This window comes from Drosophila innubila (assembly GCF_004354385.1).
Source record: "Drosophila innubila isolate TH190305 chromosome 3R unlocalized genomic scaffold, UK_Dinn_1.0 2_E_3R, whole genome shotgun sequence".
Lineage (NCBI taxonomy): Eukaryota > Metazoa > Arthropoda > Insecta > Diptera > Drosophilidae > Drosophila > Drosophila innubila.
The window spans coordinates 20,493,071-20,510,718 of NW_022995380.1; the positions used below are offsets into that span (position 1 = coordinate 20,493,071).

The window sequence follows — 17,648 nt, forward strand, 5'->3', positions numbered from 1 at the left end:
TCTCTCCCCTTTATACCAATACCCTTTTTTCGTTCACATTCTGACCACTTCGCTTGGGTTATTTATTACACCTGTCGTTTTGGATTTTTTTCAGTCCGTTTTTTGCCCAGTTGGATTACAACGCCAATTCTCTGCTGGCCAAAAAGGAGTAGCAAAACTTAAATTTGGCACAAACATAATTTTCAGTTTGTCGACTGACATTTCCGTGATGGTGTGTGTGTGTGTGTGCGCGAGTGTGTGTGTGGTAGGCACTGTTTATCCTTGTGCCGCACCTCGTAATGCAGATAAATCTACGCGGCGGCGCTCGCATTGTTTTATTTTGCACGTGGGAATCGACAGAACTGAAACAGCAACTGCAACTGCAAACTGGCTGAAAATGTTGCAGTTATTTTACTCGGCTTATACCCTTACCAAGGGTATGACAATTTAGTCTTATAAGAAATGCGTGGCAGAACCCAAAAAATACTAGGACCTTAACGGTTATAATTTGAAAAGAAAAATTATATTTGGATATTATTAAAAAAAATATAGAAATGCCTCTTATTTTTCGATCATATTCGTTATATATTTCTAATTCAATTTTTTGAATTTAATTATTAAATAAAGTTAAATGAAAGAATTAAAAAATATAATTTATCCTTAATGTGGTTAATCTTTTTCGTTTTTTGACTGAATTTAAGAAGACCGGTTTTTACAATATTACTTTTTATCGAATTTTAATAATGATTCCGTCGTTTTCAGGGTATTAAGTATTCGGCGTACTGCGGATAACCTCTGTTGCATTGTTTCTCATTTAGTTCTGTTTTAGTTTTACGTTCGCTCCTGTAATTGAATGTTGTTGTTGTTGCCGTTGTTTCGGCTTTTCCCGCCGTATCCTAAATGCCAACGGCAATTGCGTTTTGCCAAAAGTTTATTTTGGGGATATTACACTACACATAGATAGGAAAGGGAGCGCTTTACCAGTTAAGCTCAGCGAGATTAAAGTTTCATTTGAAAAAGTGCCAAAGCATTAAATAGTTTTGTACTTTTTCGCAGTGAGTGAGGCGTCAAATGAAGTTGGCAAACTTCCCATAAAAACATGATTATATGTAAATCCCAGATATACTTGTTTTTCTGGATTTTTTCTCAAATCTTTGAAAAAATGTTGGATTAAAATAGTTTTTGAAAAATGTTTCAAAATATGTAAATTCATATATTATAGAATGTGGACTGCGTTTAATTGACGTCAAATATTTGTAAAACAAATGTCGAGATATAAAACGACCGTTTTGCAGCAAAATGTAGCTTATTTGTGATAATTTTTATCAAGCGTCTTGCAAATTCCAGTCGAAAAAAAGAAATTTTATTAAAATAAACAGCCACAAATAAAATATATTGCGCATTCATTGAAATCTTAGCGCAAGTTCAAAAACCCACAAGCAATAAAAGCAAAACACACACAAAAAAAAAGGAAAAAGAGTAAAGAACAAATAATCAAAATAAAGAATGCTCTTTTGCATGCTAATAAACAGAGATAGACAAGAGAGAAAGAGCACAATAAAAAGGCACAAAAACGGCGCAGACAATAATTTAAACAAAATCAAATGGCAATTGTATAAGTACTAAAAAAAAAAAAAGAAAAAGGATTTTTAGCATGGTTATGGACATATGCAAAACACTCTCAACATGTCTGCGATCTTTGGATTGCATTTTGGCAATGGTTTCCTAAAAAAAAAAAAGAAAATAAAATAAAAAAAACTGCTTTGCCGGAGCAGCTCCAAATTTGGATGCCTGTACGTGCTGAGCGTCAGCATCAGCAATCTTGCCAGCAACAACAGCAACAACAACAACGGCAACGGCAACAACAGTGAGTGTACAGCAGCAACAACAATGCAAAGCACTTCCATCGCAGCCAGTCAGCCAACAAAAACAACAACAACAACACACACACACACAAAAGCGGCCTAACACAGCGCAAAATATTTTTTGTCAAGGGTGAATGACCCAGAATCAAAATCCACAACGTTGTCGCTGCCTGGCTGGCTGCTTGTGTTTGCCTGCCTGCCTCTTCCTCTGCAGCCGCCTTGCCCCTGTTCCTTGCCTCCACCACCGCCTTCACCTCCGGCCATCTTGGTGCTCCCCATATCCCCTCCCCCTCCCCTCCCGCGTGCGCTCTCTAACAATGTTGTGGCTCGGTCTCGGCCTCGACGATTCGGTTTCGGCTCCTCGGGCTGTTATGATTGCCGTTGCCAGACGATAACCCAAACCAACAAACCAACAGCAGCAACAGCAAAATGTAAAAAAAAAAATAAAAAATAAAAAAAAAAGAAAATGCGATTTTGAACATTTTGCAGCATTGCACACGCGACTCTCGCGCGCGTTCTCTGCCAGACAGTCGGAGAGATACAGAGAGCTCCACGCTCACAGATACAGATGCAAAAGTAACATATATACACAGACTCTGCTGGAGCTGCTTTTGGTTTTTTCTGTTTTTTTTTTTCTTTTGTATTGCAGAATGTTATCGCGGCAACCGAACAGCGTTAATTGCATTGCCTCCCGCCCCTTCACTCTCCTCTCCCATTCCTCAATCACGTTCTAACGTTATTGCATCCGCTAGATACTTTTTCACGTGCTGCGTCAAAATCAATCTTCATTTGTGAGAGAGAGAGAGAGAGAGAGAGATAGAAAGGTCTGTCAGCATATATCAGCATTATGATTATGCCCCTGGACAGGACAACATGAAAAGTAATTTGAGTAGCAGCAAAAAGCTTCCTCACACACACACTTACACACACACAGAGGAGCAATTAAAATTGACCCAAGATGTTGTCGTTGCACAGTGGTTCTTGCTCAACTTTAACCCTTGACTAGCATGAACTTTTAACTGAACCCTAATGAAAGGTTAAAACAAGTTAGATCAATTGTCGCTATGGGAAACCCAATTCAAATAAAAAAGCTTTATTCGCGAGTGCTCGACTACAAGATACTCTGCGATCTAACCTTATTTCCCCTAAACTAATAAAAAAAATTAATATAATAAATATATAAAAGTAAAATTATTAAAATTAAATTAATTAATTAAAATTAAAATTAAATTAAAGTTAGCTTTTCAACAACTTTTCCGCGAAAGCTCTGGGATTTGAGAAAAAAAGTGCATCGAGCACCAAAAGGTCCTTAGAATATAGAAAACGAGGTGATATAATCCCACTTCTTATTTTTAAAATTTCAAATAATGTTCGACGAAAACTCTCAATTTTAAGTATCTAATAATAAATGCATCGAAAACCAAAAAATCGTATATAGAAATATAGAAATCATGTAAATTTTAGAACCACTTTTTATGTATATTTACATAAAGTTATTCACTCTTAAAAAATTGAATATTCAAGATGGACGTTCTTAATTTTAGAATTATTAATCTTATCAGTATGCATGCCAAATCTGATGCTTCAAGCTCTTAACATTTCCGAAATCAGTTCGTTCATAAGGACATGGCTATGTCGACTCCGTATTTGATGCTGGTATACTTTATCGGGAGTGACACATCCCTTTTTTGCCTGTTAGCTATATTATGTACAAAAAGACAATAATTATTTTGTAGCCCAAGGAAATAGCTTGAGGGCCACTGTGCTACTCGAGGCCGAGGCACTAAAAACCTGTCTCACTCACCGTCTGGGCCTGTCACCTAATTTCCGTTTTCGAGAACATGTCCTTTGGCCTGCAAGGGCCACTTGAGAGTTTGTATTCTGACATGTGTCCTGTCTTTGGCTCGCCTTGTGTCCTGGTCTACAACTACAAGTAGTTTCAAGTCATTGCTAACTTTTATTTGCCTCAACAGCAGCAAAATAATTTTGTAATTCAATTGTTGTCCTTGTCGCATATGCCATTTGTCGTTGTCCGCTGTTGCAGGTTCCTGACCAACCTGGCCACAGTTTGCCACTGCAACAATTTTAGTTATAGCCCGGACCGAGGCATATATAACATCGTTGTGCCTCACCGAACTCTACAGTTATCCTGCTCCCTTCGAGGACCTACGACAATAGCACAAAAAGTTGCCGAGAGCCCAAAGCAGAAATGAAATGAACCAACAAGCAACAAACTCAACCCAGACACGCCCCTTCCTGCTGCAGTTCCAACAAATTGCGGCCGGTTCATGGATAGGGATAGGGATAGGTATAGGAATAGGGATATAGTAGCTGCCCCTCCTTTTTTGACTTTTTGCACACTGTGACAGCGCTTTGAAAATTACTTTTAACTTCCCAAGTGGCAACAGCACTCAATTCTGTCTCGGCAATTGCTTAGATTTTTTGTATAGCGCAGGAAACTTAAAGCTTTCTTAATCCCAAAGAGGTGATGCCACAGAATTTGAGATTTAATAGCACGGCATATTACTTATTGCAATAAAATAAATGGTAGTATTACTGAAATTAATATTTGTTGTGGGCAGCAATAGGAAAGAAAAGAAAAATAGCTTATAATATTTGGAAGAAGGTTTTTTGCTAAATTAAAAAACTTTAAATGAAAAAATACCATCAAAAGCACAGAGGATTTTAAATCAAAAGAGTAAATATTTACCAACGAAAAATAACGACTGTTTAATTTAATTTCACAGAGTTTTATTAAAACGAAATTGGAAACTTGAAATGACAAATCTACCATCAAAACCAAAACAAATTTTAAATCAAAAATTCTTTTTAAACGTAAATGAAGAGTGAATATTTTCCATTCGATTAATAACGACCGTTTAATTAAATTTCACTGAGTTGTTGAAAGGAATTTTCAAAGCACTGCAATCCATTTTGCATTCAATGGAAATATGCAAGATATTTTCCAATTATAAAGATAATTATTGCACATAGTGAGATGGCATCCTTTTCTTATCTGTGACTGCATTCGTTTGCATTGCATTCCGTTCCCATGGCCACTTGGCTTCGTCCTTTTTGCTCCTTATTGCCATTTGCCATTGCTTGCTTATCTGCCATGTAATTTATGCGTATTAATTTCATAGCTAGCCTATCCCGCTTCCTGTCTGTCTTTCTGCCAGTCTGCCAGGCTTTTCACAATGGAGAATGGCAAAAAGGATTGGCGAATCCTTTTCGATTCGTAGCGGCGTTGCATTAGCCGAGCGTAAGCAACAACAACAACAACAGCAGCACAAAAGATATCGAAAAAGGATTCACAAAAGGGAATGCAATGCGACGGTTGCATTGGTTTGTAGCTCGCGAATAATGGCGATATGGAATATAATGCCATTTTGATATGTAAATAAACAACAGGAGCGAAGCAGCAACAACAACAACAACAACAACAGAAGTTGAAGGCTGCCTACTAACTGCTGCAAAGGACCTGCCCGGCTGCCAGGCATCCTGCTAAGCTGGACATGCAATTGCATTGCATTTGCCATTGTTTTTTCCAACACTCGCATTATTTTTTTTTATTTTCTTTTACCTTTACTTTTATTTAGGGGTTGAGTTTCAAGTTCTCTGCATCGTCGTTTCTCTGGGGTTATCGCACGATTACAAAAGATTTCCTCTGGTCAACGGCGCGGCATAAACCAATTGCTATAAGAATAATATAAATGCAAAATCCAACAAACTTGCAGCGGAAGTTAAGTCGCACATTTCATCATCATCATTATCTGCAGCAGTTGTAGTAAAAACTTGAGAAGTCCGAGGTAGCTTTATGGTCATCAACAGCATTGTCATCATCGCAGTTTGTTTGTTTGCTAGTTGCGCCATCTTGTGAAGTATAATACAACTTAACTTTTATCTATGAGATACTTCGGGGCAACAGCAGCAGCTGGCATAGGGGAAAAAACTTAGCGGCTGCTGTCAGTTGCATGCAACAGGGGGAAACACGCCAAGATATTCATCATTCGAGTGCTAGACTCATTTCTGCACTTTTGCAAAAATCGAAGTCATATATCAGCGATATATCCTGCATGCCAAAAGGATAATAATGCATTGAGAGCATCCATCCCTCCTCTCTCTCTCTCTCTACTACGACCTTCGACGCTGTCATTGAACCCGACAAACAGAGTAACTGCAACGGGGGGGGAAGCCATTGCACTTATTATGTACTCATTATGTGCTCATTATATGCACATAATGTACCTCGAGGCACTTCAAAGCACCGCACGGCAGTTTTCTTATGCATTTTTTGTTGTTTTTGTTTTAGCATAAGCACACTCAGAAACTACGAGAGCACACACACACACACATACAGTTACACACCCTCACCCGACCGTACTGACCTATTCCTCTGAAAATGTTGTATGGGTTGGCTGCACAAATGGCAAAAAGTAAATAGCACAAAGCGATTTTTTAAAAACCGACTCATGTGTAAACATATTTAAAGTTTATGTTTCTGCCCCAAGGGTTATGCAACTATGAGAAGAGGCTTGTGGGGGTTTAAAAAACATTTGCAGCTGCCTTTGGTTCTCTAGTATGCTTAATTACTTACCACTTTAGATTAAACATAATGGATACTTGTTGAACAAGTCAAATTGTAATAGGTTCTTTTTCGGTTTAGTCCTTTTAAGTTTTGAAAACCCTTAAAATATTTATATTTTGATTTATACTAATTAAAAAAATTGAAACATAAATATTAAATTCGGAAAAAGGAAGTATTTGAACAAACCTTAATCTAGAGGGGAAACAGTTTTTTAACGAAATTAGTTAAATTTAAATGCAAAATGAATTTAGAGGATATACTATAATCAAAATGGCATTCCATTCGAAAATCGGTTTAGTTTTAAAAAAAGTTGTGACAGTTTTAAGTTGGTGAAAACATTGCCTAGCAATTTTACACGTACAATTTTTTGTTAATTTGACATGATTTAATTTAAAAATCGGAAACGTTTTAGAATCAAATTTAAAGTTTTTTTTTATACTAATTACGATATAAAAAGTTGAATAAAATTAAAAACTTGAGATTTCAAATTTTTTAACTTCAAAATTGCAAAAAAAAAATAAGTATATATATATATACACATTAAGGCTTTTGTTTTTCACTTTAAATGGTTTCTCTCTGAATTCGCCCAACTCCATATTGAGACTGTACAGCATTGAAGCTCAACTTAATGCATCCAGAATTTGCCTCCACAGTTTCCCGACTGCCAGAATGCATTATAGATTTCGGTTGCACTTGCGCTGCGTTGCAAGCAAATTTGATCCCTTATTGAGATTATTGGCAATTGACTGCACTTCTTGCCGTTCTTCTGCTGCTTTTGCTGCTGCCACGTTAACAAATTGCTTTAACACCTTGTTAAGGCTACTTTGGAAATCGATATTAGCAAGGGAAGGTTAAATATGAAGTTAGGCAACACCTTGAGCAGCTGGGCAGAGGGGAAGGGGGATGGGGGGAAGGGGAAATGGAGCTTTGGGACGGGTATTGAATGTAATTAAAAAAGGAGTTGAATTACAACCAGTCCAGTTTAGAGTCTAAGGATGCGGCACAAAAGGAGCTGCTTGCATAAAATAACAACAAATGCTGCTTGACGTAAAAAAACACAAAAAAACAACAACAACAAAAAGAAACGATGAGAAAAAAAAAAGAAGCAAGCAGGACAAAGTTCTGCTTCTTCTTCCTTCTCTTCTTTTCACTTAACACACAAGTGAAGTGAAGCTACGTCTCCGCGACGCAATCGTCCTCTTAAAATGCACTTTAAATGGCAGTTTCCGGTCACACACACATGCACACACACACATGAACACACACGTAGACACACTCATGCATAGAAATGTATGAGCATAATAAAAAATACAATGCGAAACGTTAAGTAAAAGCTAAAAGGAGTCGCGCTGTGCCAGGAGCAGCAATGCACCGCTTGGTACATACTGTACCCACACACACACATACAGACACACAAACACATATATATACAAGAGCTGTCATGTATGCCATTTAACTTCGTTCTCGTCCTTCTTTGCGAACGAAGTTGCATCAAGCACTTTTTTATAGGCCTACCCTTTATAAGTGTATAAGCGTCTGTGTCTGTGTGAGTGTGTATATGTGTGTGTGTGTGTGTGTGTGCTGCATAAATGCAACGCATGCAGTTGCGTCTAGGCAGAGTTATGCCTTCAATGTGAAATGCATTTCGCAACTGCCAAACATCAGCCAAGCTGACCAGCTCTTTAAGTTTATGTATACCCTGTAAATTGTGCGAATACCCCAGCTGTTGTTGCCCCTAATGTCAAAATCAAGAAGCAAAGGGTAACCTTGACTAAGTTAAGTTAATAGTTAGCTAATATTTTATTTAATTGCAGTATCTACTTATCTTCCTTATTACAAAAAAATAAAACCAAGGCTTTTTAATATTTTCACATGTATGTATTTTATGTTTTTGAGTTGCTTACTAAATTATACTGACCCACTTTATTATAATGAAATCTTTGAGACAAAAATCATCGTAATCTTAATTTTTTTTTTTCTAATAACGAAGACCCAAAAACTTTAAAAAATCAAGATTGTTTGTAAGGACACATTTGTTATGTTTTTGGAATTATCATGTTGTCTTATTCATTTTTTCTCTTTATAATTATTTATCATAAAAAATCGATATGAAATTAAGTGCACTTTTTTCTCATCTTATATCCATAATTTGATTCAGAGCTTATATAAAATGTTATAATTCGATTCAAAGCTTTTATAAAATGAAGAGCAGTTTTTCATGAATAAGAAATTTTACAGGGTATTAGCTACACTTAACATATTTCCATACTCTTTAAATTAATTCGATATATGCTCATTTAATTTGTTTCCATTCTTTCTACTTGCAGTTGCGCACAACATAGCAAGGGGCACCTATCGGGCCTACAATTCCGAGATGTACACCTCCCGGGCCAACTCCATGGGTCAACATGGCGGTAAGTGGGGTAATTCAATTAATTAATTTCGTTGCGGAAAGGAGACGCAAGGGATTTTTCATTTTTCGAGCCATCTTTTGGTTGAATGCAATTTTTTCCACACACTTAAAAAGATGCTTCTGACCTGAAAACTTCAGGAAGTCACTCCACATATACAGTGATGTACACATGTATGTATATTATATATACATTGGTTGCGGAAATGTTTTTATTAGTTAGCTCACCTCTAGTGCATCCGTCTGCACAATTTGAGGTTAGGTGATTCTGTCTGCTGTCGGCGGCACTTCAAGGACTTTTAGCTTGCCGCATCTCAACTTGGCCAGAAGAGTAGTCAGTTTAGCCTTTTGCTCTCTTCTCCTCAATTGCAGACACGTCATCTCTACGCGCAACTGGCAGTTGTTCTTCATCAAGTTCCTTGCACTCCTTTTTATACTCGCCAACCAAAGCATAATAGAGTATTATAACTATGTGGTTATGTATGTAACAGTTGACTTCAATACTCTATGTTAGCACACTTTCAACTAAAACGTTCTGAATTTCTTATTTGTATTTAAAAAAAATGATCCTAAAAATAATATATGTATATATTCTTCATCAAAATCAACAGCAAAGAAGGCATAGCCGGATCAAAAGATATAAGAGCATTTTAAAGTTTTTGTATATTTCCATTCGATTAGAAAATACCAAATCTGTATTTAAAAGCGCAACTTTAATTATAATTAATATTTGACAGTCTAATTAATTTCTAATCGATCACATTATAAAAAACCCAAAAGACCCCTGTACTTTTTTTAAGTACGGGGTCTAAAAAGGAAATAATCTTAAATAATTACAATAATTAAGTTTGGTAGGTTCCCAAAAGCGACAACTGTTCGTATTGTAAAAAGATTTTGAGTGCCTTATATATTTTTTAACTAAGTATTAATATTTGACTTTAATATTTTGAGCTTTTTTTTTTATTTTTATTGATATTTATTTGGTTTTCTCTTTCTTTTTTTATTTAAATTGAATTAATCATAAGAATCATTATTCGAATTGCATTCTCTTTTAATATTCTTGTTTTGCAAACTGAGTATTTCACTGTCGAGTCCACTTGATAGTTACTTTCTTACATTTATTTACAGTGTTTCACACATAATGTTGGTGTAGGTCCAGCCGGTTCTACATGTCTATAGACCACATGCTCACTTTTCGCATCGAATGCGTTTACATAATGCAAATACATACAAGCATACACACACACACACACACACACACATACAGATATATATACTTATGTAAATCATGCTCTTCACACCACGTTCTTCGTGCTCTTCTTCGTTTCGATCCGCAACCTGCAACACGTTGTCAGCACCTTTTTTCGACTGGTGCCACTGCAGAATTAATGGGTTAAGTAAATAGCCATGTAATATGCTGCAGTGTCCCGGTTGAAGGATGAGGAGGGCAGGAGGAGGGATTCAGGTAACGCTTGGCGTCCTCATGGAGAGACCCTTCAAAATGTTTTACGCCTCACGTTGTAACCAAGTGATGATAATGTAAATAGCGTTCACTTAAGAGTGTATGCAAATGCATGCAAGAACTGATGTAAACGAATCTCACCTCAACAAAAGTGCAAAGCTTTAACCTGCCCTCGCTTGCGTAAATTTCGAAAAATATCTGTATGAAAGGAGAAACCTAATTAAAAAGAGCTAGTTTCATTTAGCAAAGAATTTTTAGAGGATAGAGTGAATTTCTAAAGTTATTGAATTTTCTTGTTAAAATAATATAAAAAAAAGTGAACAAAAAAAAATTGCATATGAATGAAAATAAAAAGAGCGAAGACAGTAAAGCCATTTTTCATTTTAAACTATTAAAAACTACAAATTCTATAATTTATCAACTCTATGTATAATAAAAACGAGCATACTCGACTCTCGGAGACCCCGTATTTACTATGGCAAAAACTAAAAAAAAAAATATTTAGTGAACTTGAATGCATATTCTATAAGTTTGGTTACGATATCTTATAAATCAAAAGTTTTTCATACTAAGACTTGATTTTCGGTCGATCGGTCCTATGACAGCTATATGATATAAGGGTCCTATTTAAGATATCTCATAAAACAAAAGTTTTTCATACTAAAGCTTAATTTTCGACCGATTGTTCCTATGGGCGCTTAATGATACAGTGCTTCGATCCAAAAGAAAGAGTTGGTTAATGAGTTGACCAACTTTCAGCTGTCATAACTTGATCAAAACTGAACTGAATTTCAAATGAAATATCATTTTAATCATGATTTGGACTCTAAATTCATTCTGTGCTCAAATTTTGCTCATTTACAAAATTTAATTATTTTTCACCACGATTCGATTTCGATGCTAGGGGTCCCCCCTTTGAAATTTCGAAAATTCAAAATTTTAATTCTCAAGCTTTCGCTTTTAATCAACTCCTTATATCGTAATTAGTATGAAACAACACTTTAAACTTGATTCTGAGACCTTTTATTTTTTTGTAAAAAATCATGTGAAATTGAACAGAAATTTGGACTTGTAAAGTGACTAGCTCCGAAGTCTGACCAACTTCAAACTGTCATAACTTGATCAAAACTGAACCGATTTTTAAGCGGAATGTCATTTTAATCATTATTTGACATTTTTATTTATTCTGCATTTAAATTTTATTAAATTCCTAAAAAAAAATATTTTCCTCTAGATTCTACTAGATATTCGATTTCGATGCTAAGGGGTCCCCCCTTTGAAATTTTTATATACATTTTATATAGATTTGTTCTGATGTATAAAAAATTAATGAATTATCATAATTTGAATTACACGATGTTTTGTTTTCCTGAATATATATTCCAATATTTGATTTACACATAACTTGACTGTCATTACATTTTGCAACCAATTAAAATACAAACTACATGACACCTAGTTATAAAACCTTTAGTGGGGTATCTTTTTTCAGACTAAAAGTCGAAGCCACTCTCGAAGGAAATCGAGGAGTAACAAGGATTAAGTTCTTAGTTGGATGAGATAAGAAGCCTCCCTCGATTGTAACGACTGCATTATCTAGTTTAGATTTCTGTTTCCCCTCTGTGTGTATTTGGAGCAGCTTTCGAAGCTGCTGCAGCTGCAACTTGGAACTTGCAACCTGCCACTGATTGGTTTGGCACCTTTATTCTGAATGTAGGTGAAACAAATTCCCATTGAAAACGCGCATTGCATTTTAACTACGAGTATGTGATGCCCGTTAAAACTGAAAACAAAAACGAAAAGTACAAAAAAAAAAAGTGGTTCAACTAAAATGTGAATCTCGCTGTCGTCGCCATGTGCGAATTTAGCAGAGATTGCGTTTCAATGAGCTTCCTTCCCCCTCGCTCTGTGTGTGTATGTGTGTGTGTGTGTCATGCTGTGCCATGTGCAAGCTGCATTTGCAACAGCGTCTGTTGTTGCAACAACATGCTGTCGTTTCGTTTCGTTTTGTTAAGGGTTCAAGTTTTTTTTGTCGTAGTTGAAAGAAAAGTAGGCCAAGTTAAAATTGATTTAATGCGTTGATTGCTGCAGCTGCAACGTGTCGAGCGATCGCAGCTGTGCCGCAAAATGCATCTTAATCTTGATCACATATTTATACTGGTATTGTGCGTAAGATCTATGTGTACACGCTGGCGTATGCATAATATTTGCAAGCACATTGACCCAGGACAACAAAGCGTGCAGGCTAGAAAAGTTCGTTAAAAATAATTGGCAACCCTTAAGCGTGAAGTCGCGTGTGAAAAGCATAACGGAAGAGCAACTTGGAAAACTTCAGCTGAAAGTTGACTTTGCAGTTTTCTACACAGAAAAAAAATTATTTTAATATTCAAAATTTAAAATTATTAATTTCAGCCTGTATTTTTTAAGTATGCATTCGGATTATTATTGTTAAATTAAGACAATATGCGGACAAAATGGCAACGATTCAAAAAAATTAAATAAGAAAATTTAAAAAGTCAAAGAATCCAGAACTAAAATATTGCTTAGAAACATCGTGATTACATCAAGAGAATCCGGGATTACTGCATTAAATTGATTTTATCCTAAAGTCCCAGTTATTTTTGTGTTTCTCTTGCTGTTTCTGTTTTTCTACTCTTGTTGTTGTTGGTACTTGTCAAGTGGCCAGCTTTGACAGCTAATTGGCTAAAAATGTTTACTTTCTCGCTATTTAGAACGATACCAAAACTCAACTTAAATTGTGAATACTAAAGAAGGCAGAACAAGGCATCCTTTGTATTTTAACACCTTCATCCAATTTCCTTTTCTCTGGCTGTTCTACATATTCGACGCTGATCCTTTTTTTTTTGCTTAAGTTGTCCGGGTTTTAATTTATGGTCTTTGGGCCATCATTTTTGAAAAAAGTGACGACAAAACATTCCACAATATGACAAAAACAACACACAAGCTAAGAGAAAAAAAAACGCAGAAGAATACAAAATCCTTTTTAGCAAAAACGACAAACAAAAAAATTAAGAAAAAAGAAATAAAATAAAGTATATGAAAAAGGATCGCGAAATAAAAAAAAGACGCCATCGACAATTTAGATAAATTTTCCCACCAGCGATGGGCATAAAAACAAAGAGGACCACCACCCCATAGGCGAGGGGTGCTGGGTCGCCTTCCTTGCACCCTTGCACCCTTGCCGCCTGGTCAGGCTGAAGCTAAAGCTCGCGATGAGACTGTGACTGTGGTTGAGGGGTGGCTATTCTGGGTGCACCACACACATATGTATGTGTGCCTCATCCACATCCGTTTCTTTTTACAATAATCACACTCTACGCTCGATATCAAATGATAAACTCCAAAAGTCCAGCTCGCCTCTCTCTTTCTCTATCTTTATACACCCCTCCCCACCCTTTTGGGTGTGTGTGCACAACGGCTCAGTGACGGCGGCGCATCCTTCAGGTACAACTTACTCATATATCACAAAAGGATATATCGCAGCATTCTGTGTGCTTTTCTGCTTAGCTTTTTTGTCTTGTCTGGTCAGCATTCTGCCTCCTGCTCCGCTCGAAGGTGACACCGTGGCGCACACACAATGGCCAAGGCAACTGCTTAAAAAAAATGTATATTAAAATACTCTTGGCACATAAAAAAAAAATTAGAACCAGTCGCATATATATGTGTGTGTGTGTGTACTTTATAAAAAAAAAAAAAACTAAAAAGAAGCAAAATCAACTCGTAAAAAACGCAATTTTATTTGTTGGTCTGCATTAAAAATGCAAATGTCGCATTGAGTTTCTTTCTCCGTCTTCTTCTTCTACGTTCATCGCTCGTTTTGCTAGCCCATCCATTTCCTGTGCTCCTAAGATTTTGGGTAAACAACATTTCCAACGGCAACAATGATCAGCGAACCTGAATGAACCTCCGTTCCACTAACTGACATTCAAAATGATTGCTTAGCACAGTTTTCCAACGTTTTCTCTTAGCTTGTTCCAAAAAACAATGTCAAGAAAAAAGGACTCAGGGCTCAACTCCTTTGGTTCAAGCCTCGGCTCATTTTAACTAATAAGCTTATCTGATTTCGTTAAAATAGCTTAATAAGTGATGTTAATAGTTTAATGATGAAAGCATAAAAATTCAGATTTGGAAATCATATTTTAATTCTTCTTGAATTTTAATTAAATGCAATAAGATAATTAAATATAACATACTAAATATAAAAGAATATTTTATGATAACGACGGGTATTTTTATTTAATTCAAAATAATTTAATTAAAATTTCAACATTGTTGTAACATTATCACTACAGATTTTTCTTGCTCCCTTCCTAGACATCGATTGATTTGATTAATATTATTATTATCAGTTTCTTAACCTATTTTACTACATTTATATTTATTTTCATTATTGATATTCAAAGAAAATCCTTTTTAAGAAATCAGATTTAAATATCGGTCGTAAATTGACATAAAATGTCAATTGCAAAAATATATCCTAGATAAATTTAAAATTTAATTTATTTAGAAAAATAAATTTCCATGTTAAGCTATTCAATTTGTTTTTAAGTATAAGCCAATCGAGTAAAATATAGAAAGTAAAATATATTTATACAATTCTTCAAGTTGGTCAAAAGGACCTGCTCCATTCTTTTCACTCCGATCTATAAAATTTGTGCTGTCCACATCTTGTGCCATATGACAGCGTTAAAGATCTGCCAAGACAACAACTACCACCAACACCACAACAACAACAACAACAACTACTACTACTACAACTACAACAAGAGCAAGAAGTAGAAGAATCAGAGAAACTATCATCAGAGTGCTCAATAAGTTTTTGCTCACTGGACAATGTCCATCCTTTTGTGGTTGTCGGAGCCAAGAGGTTCAGGTACATTCGAGTACCTCTACCTACATTCATTTGAATGGAGACAAGTCCCTGGGTCCTTTTTTCATACTGTGCGACGATCTTGAGGCAATCCTTTTGTGTGGCCAAGTGCGCCGATGTCTGCTGTCTCTATCCCTGCCTCTACCCCTAACCCTAATGTTGCTGTTGTTGTTGCTGACGCTTTCGGTATCTGGGGAATGAAATTAAAAGCATGCTGAAAAAGTTTTTATTATGCGCGAAACGCAAGGAAAAAGCCGATTTTATTTTTTCATATAAAAATATTTGGAACGGACTGCGGCGCAGGGTTGTACAATGTACATATAGGGAGAGGCACATCGAAAGCGGCATCAGCATCGAGGCACCACCACCACCACCACCAGCACATGGGGTAAGGTTAGGGCCTGATCGCGATGTGCGCTTGCGCTTTCTGCCTGCTCATTCGCCAAGAAGTGTTGGATGTCATCTTATTATTTTGAGACCACGATGATGACCATGCGCCGCTGCCGCTGCCGCTGTCGCTGACCAGCCGCAGTTGTTGGCCCTAGAGGAGGGCAGCATCAGATCGTCGTCCCTCGGTCCGGTCAGTTGTAAGCCTCGCACAAAACTGTGGGAATAAAAACAGGATTCAATGCCGTTTTTTCTTTCTTATTTTATTTATTTTTTTTGCACAAAAATTGCGTTATCGCTTTACGTTTTGATGATGCCTCCGATTTTTGATGATGCTGGTCATCATCATCATCATCAGGCAGCGTTATCCTCGCGTATGTCTTCGCTTCGTGTCTCTTTTACTTGCCATTCGCTCACGTTCTTTCTCCTCTCTACTTTTAACCCTATACTTTGTAAGCTCTCCAAGTATCGTTAACTTAGCTAAAAAGTTGTGGGAGTGCTTAAGATCAGGAACGGAAAAATATCGTAGTAAGAAACTATATTTTAAATACGTAATTGTTATATTCAGATGTTTGCAGCAATAGTGTTTAAATTATAACTAAATTGCTTAGAAGAATATTAAAATTTCAACAATAATTTTTTCATAAAAATAAACAATCATAGTTTTTTTTTAAAGATAACATATTGCCAGTCAACGATCTGTCTACGGTAACATGATTGTCTTTATCGAGCGCTGATAAACTGATAAGCTAAAATAATGTGACCTAACCATGACAAGCTATTTGAATAGCCATAATGGGATTACTCATTAAAGGATCTATAATTCCTCAGTTAATTGGATGATCTCATTGATGGCACTCACACATTAAGCTTTTAAGCTCTCATAACGGTCAACACACCTGCAGAACATAAATTGAGTTAGCAGGGCAAAAGCACAGAGAGAGTGAAAGAGAGAGAGCAAAAATATAGAGAGAGTTGGTCATAAGTATGACAGATCTTATCGGCGCATCTCTAGATTCTAGATACGTTTGTCAGTCAGGGGCAGACTTCAACTTAATTAAACTTGGACGCCACAAAACTGAAAAGCAAGCAAAGCGAGTGGATCATAAAAACAGATTGCGATTGACCAAAGCAGAAGAATTGCAGTTAATTGAAATGTTCTTTACACAGAGAGAACAGGCAGAGGTACCGGCTGAGGCAGCGACAGCGGCGCATAGCGACAAAACGCAACGCCAAACTGAGGGGTCAATCTGAAGTAACAAAAAAATACACACAAACTTGCATATTATCTGTGTAGGTATGTGGAAATAAAAAATGCCAATAGTCTATTGCAAAAACAACAAGAAAAAATGTGCTAGAGATGCCAAGAGAGAGAGAGAGAGAGAACGAGATAGTGGTGGCAACGGCAGAGTCAGAGTCAGAGGCAGAGAGCGAGCTTCGAGCTACAAAATGTTTGACTACAAAACGACTGCGGTGTCTCTGGGTGGTTGCTCTGCTCGCTGAGTAACTGCGCTGCCTGACAACGTGTGCAAAAACTACAAAAAGCACACTGTGTGTGCATGTGCATGTGTGTGTGTGCGAGAGAGCGACTGCATGCAATGCATACCAATACTAATGCAGCGCTCGCCGCATTTGCCTACTGCGAATGCCAAAACAAAACAAAAAGGAAACGCACGCTGCGCTTGTGTGTGAAGCCTTGCCGGCTTCATGAGCATCATGTATGTGTGTGCGTGTGTGTGTGTGTGTGTGTGTGTGTGTGTGTCGCTGCAAGCTTTTTTGTCGCTGTAGCCGACTGTGCCAGACTGTCGTCTGACTAACTAAACGACCGGGCATCTGTATCTGTATCGCATCGTCACTCCACTCGCAAGTATCGCGGACGCGCAAACGACCATGCGAAAAATTCGCTCTTATAAATCTGGAACTTTTTACACAAACGGTTAAAAAAACAACAAAATATATATTTTAAAAATATTAGCAAATTCGATTTGATAATACAACTTCAACATTTTCGGTATTCTGCATAACGACAACTCTTTGGATGCAATAAAATTCATTTGGAAAAATCA

At 36.7% G+C, this 17,648-nt stretch overlaps 1 protein-coding gene and 1 long non-coding RNA gene across 2 annotated transcripts in view; one reads left to right on the forward strand and one right to left on the reverse strand.

Moving 5' to 3' along the window:
• Positions 1 to 17,648, forward strand: part of LOC117790601 (heterogeneous nuclear ribonucleoprotein R) — a 55,358-nt gene that overhangs the window by 8,033 nt on the left and 29,677 nt on the right. Inside the window, exon 2 of the mRNA XM_034630097.1 lies at positions 8,760 to 8,846. Within this exon, the coding sequence (XP_034485988.1) occupies positions 8,760 to 8,846 (87 nt within the window). The remainder of the gene's footprint in view (positions 1 to 8,759; positions 8,847 to 17,648) is intronic.
• On the reverse strand, positions 15,477 to 16,046 carry LOC117790611. Its single transcript, XR_004617995.1, has 2 exons — positions 15,887 to 16,046; positions 15,477 to 15,799 (listed from the first exon to the last, which is right to left on the reverse strand). It is a non-coding gene; the product is annotated as an uncharacterized LOC117790611 (long non-coding RNA).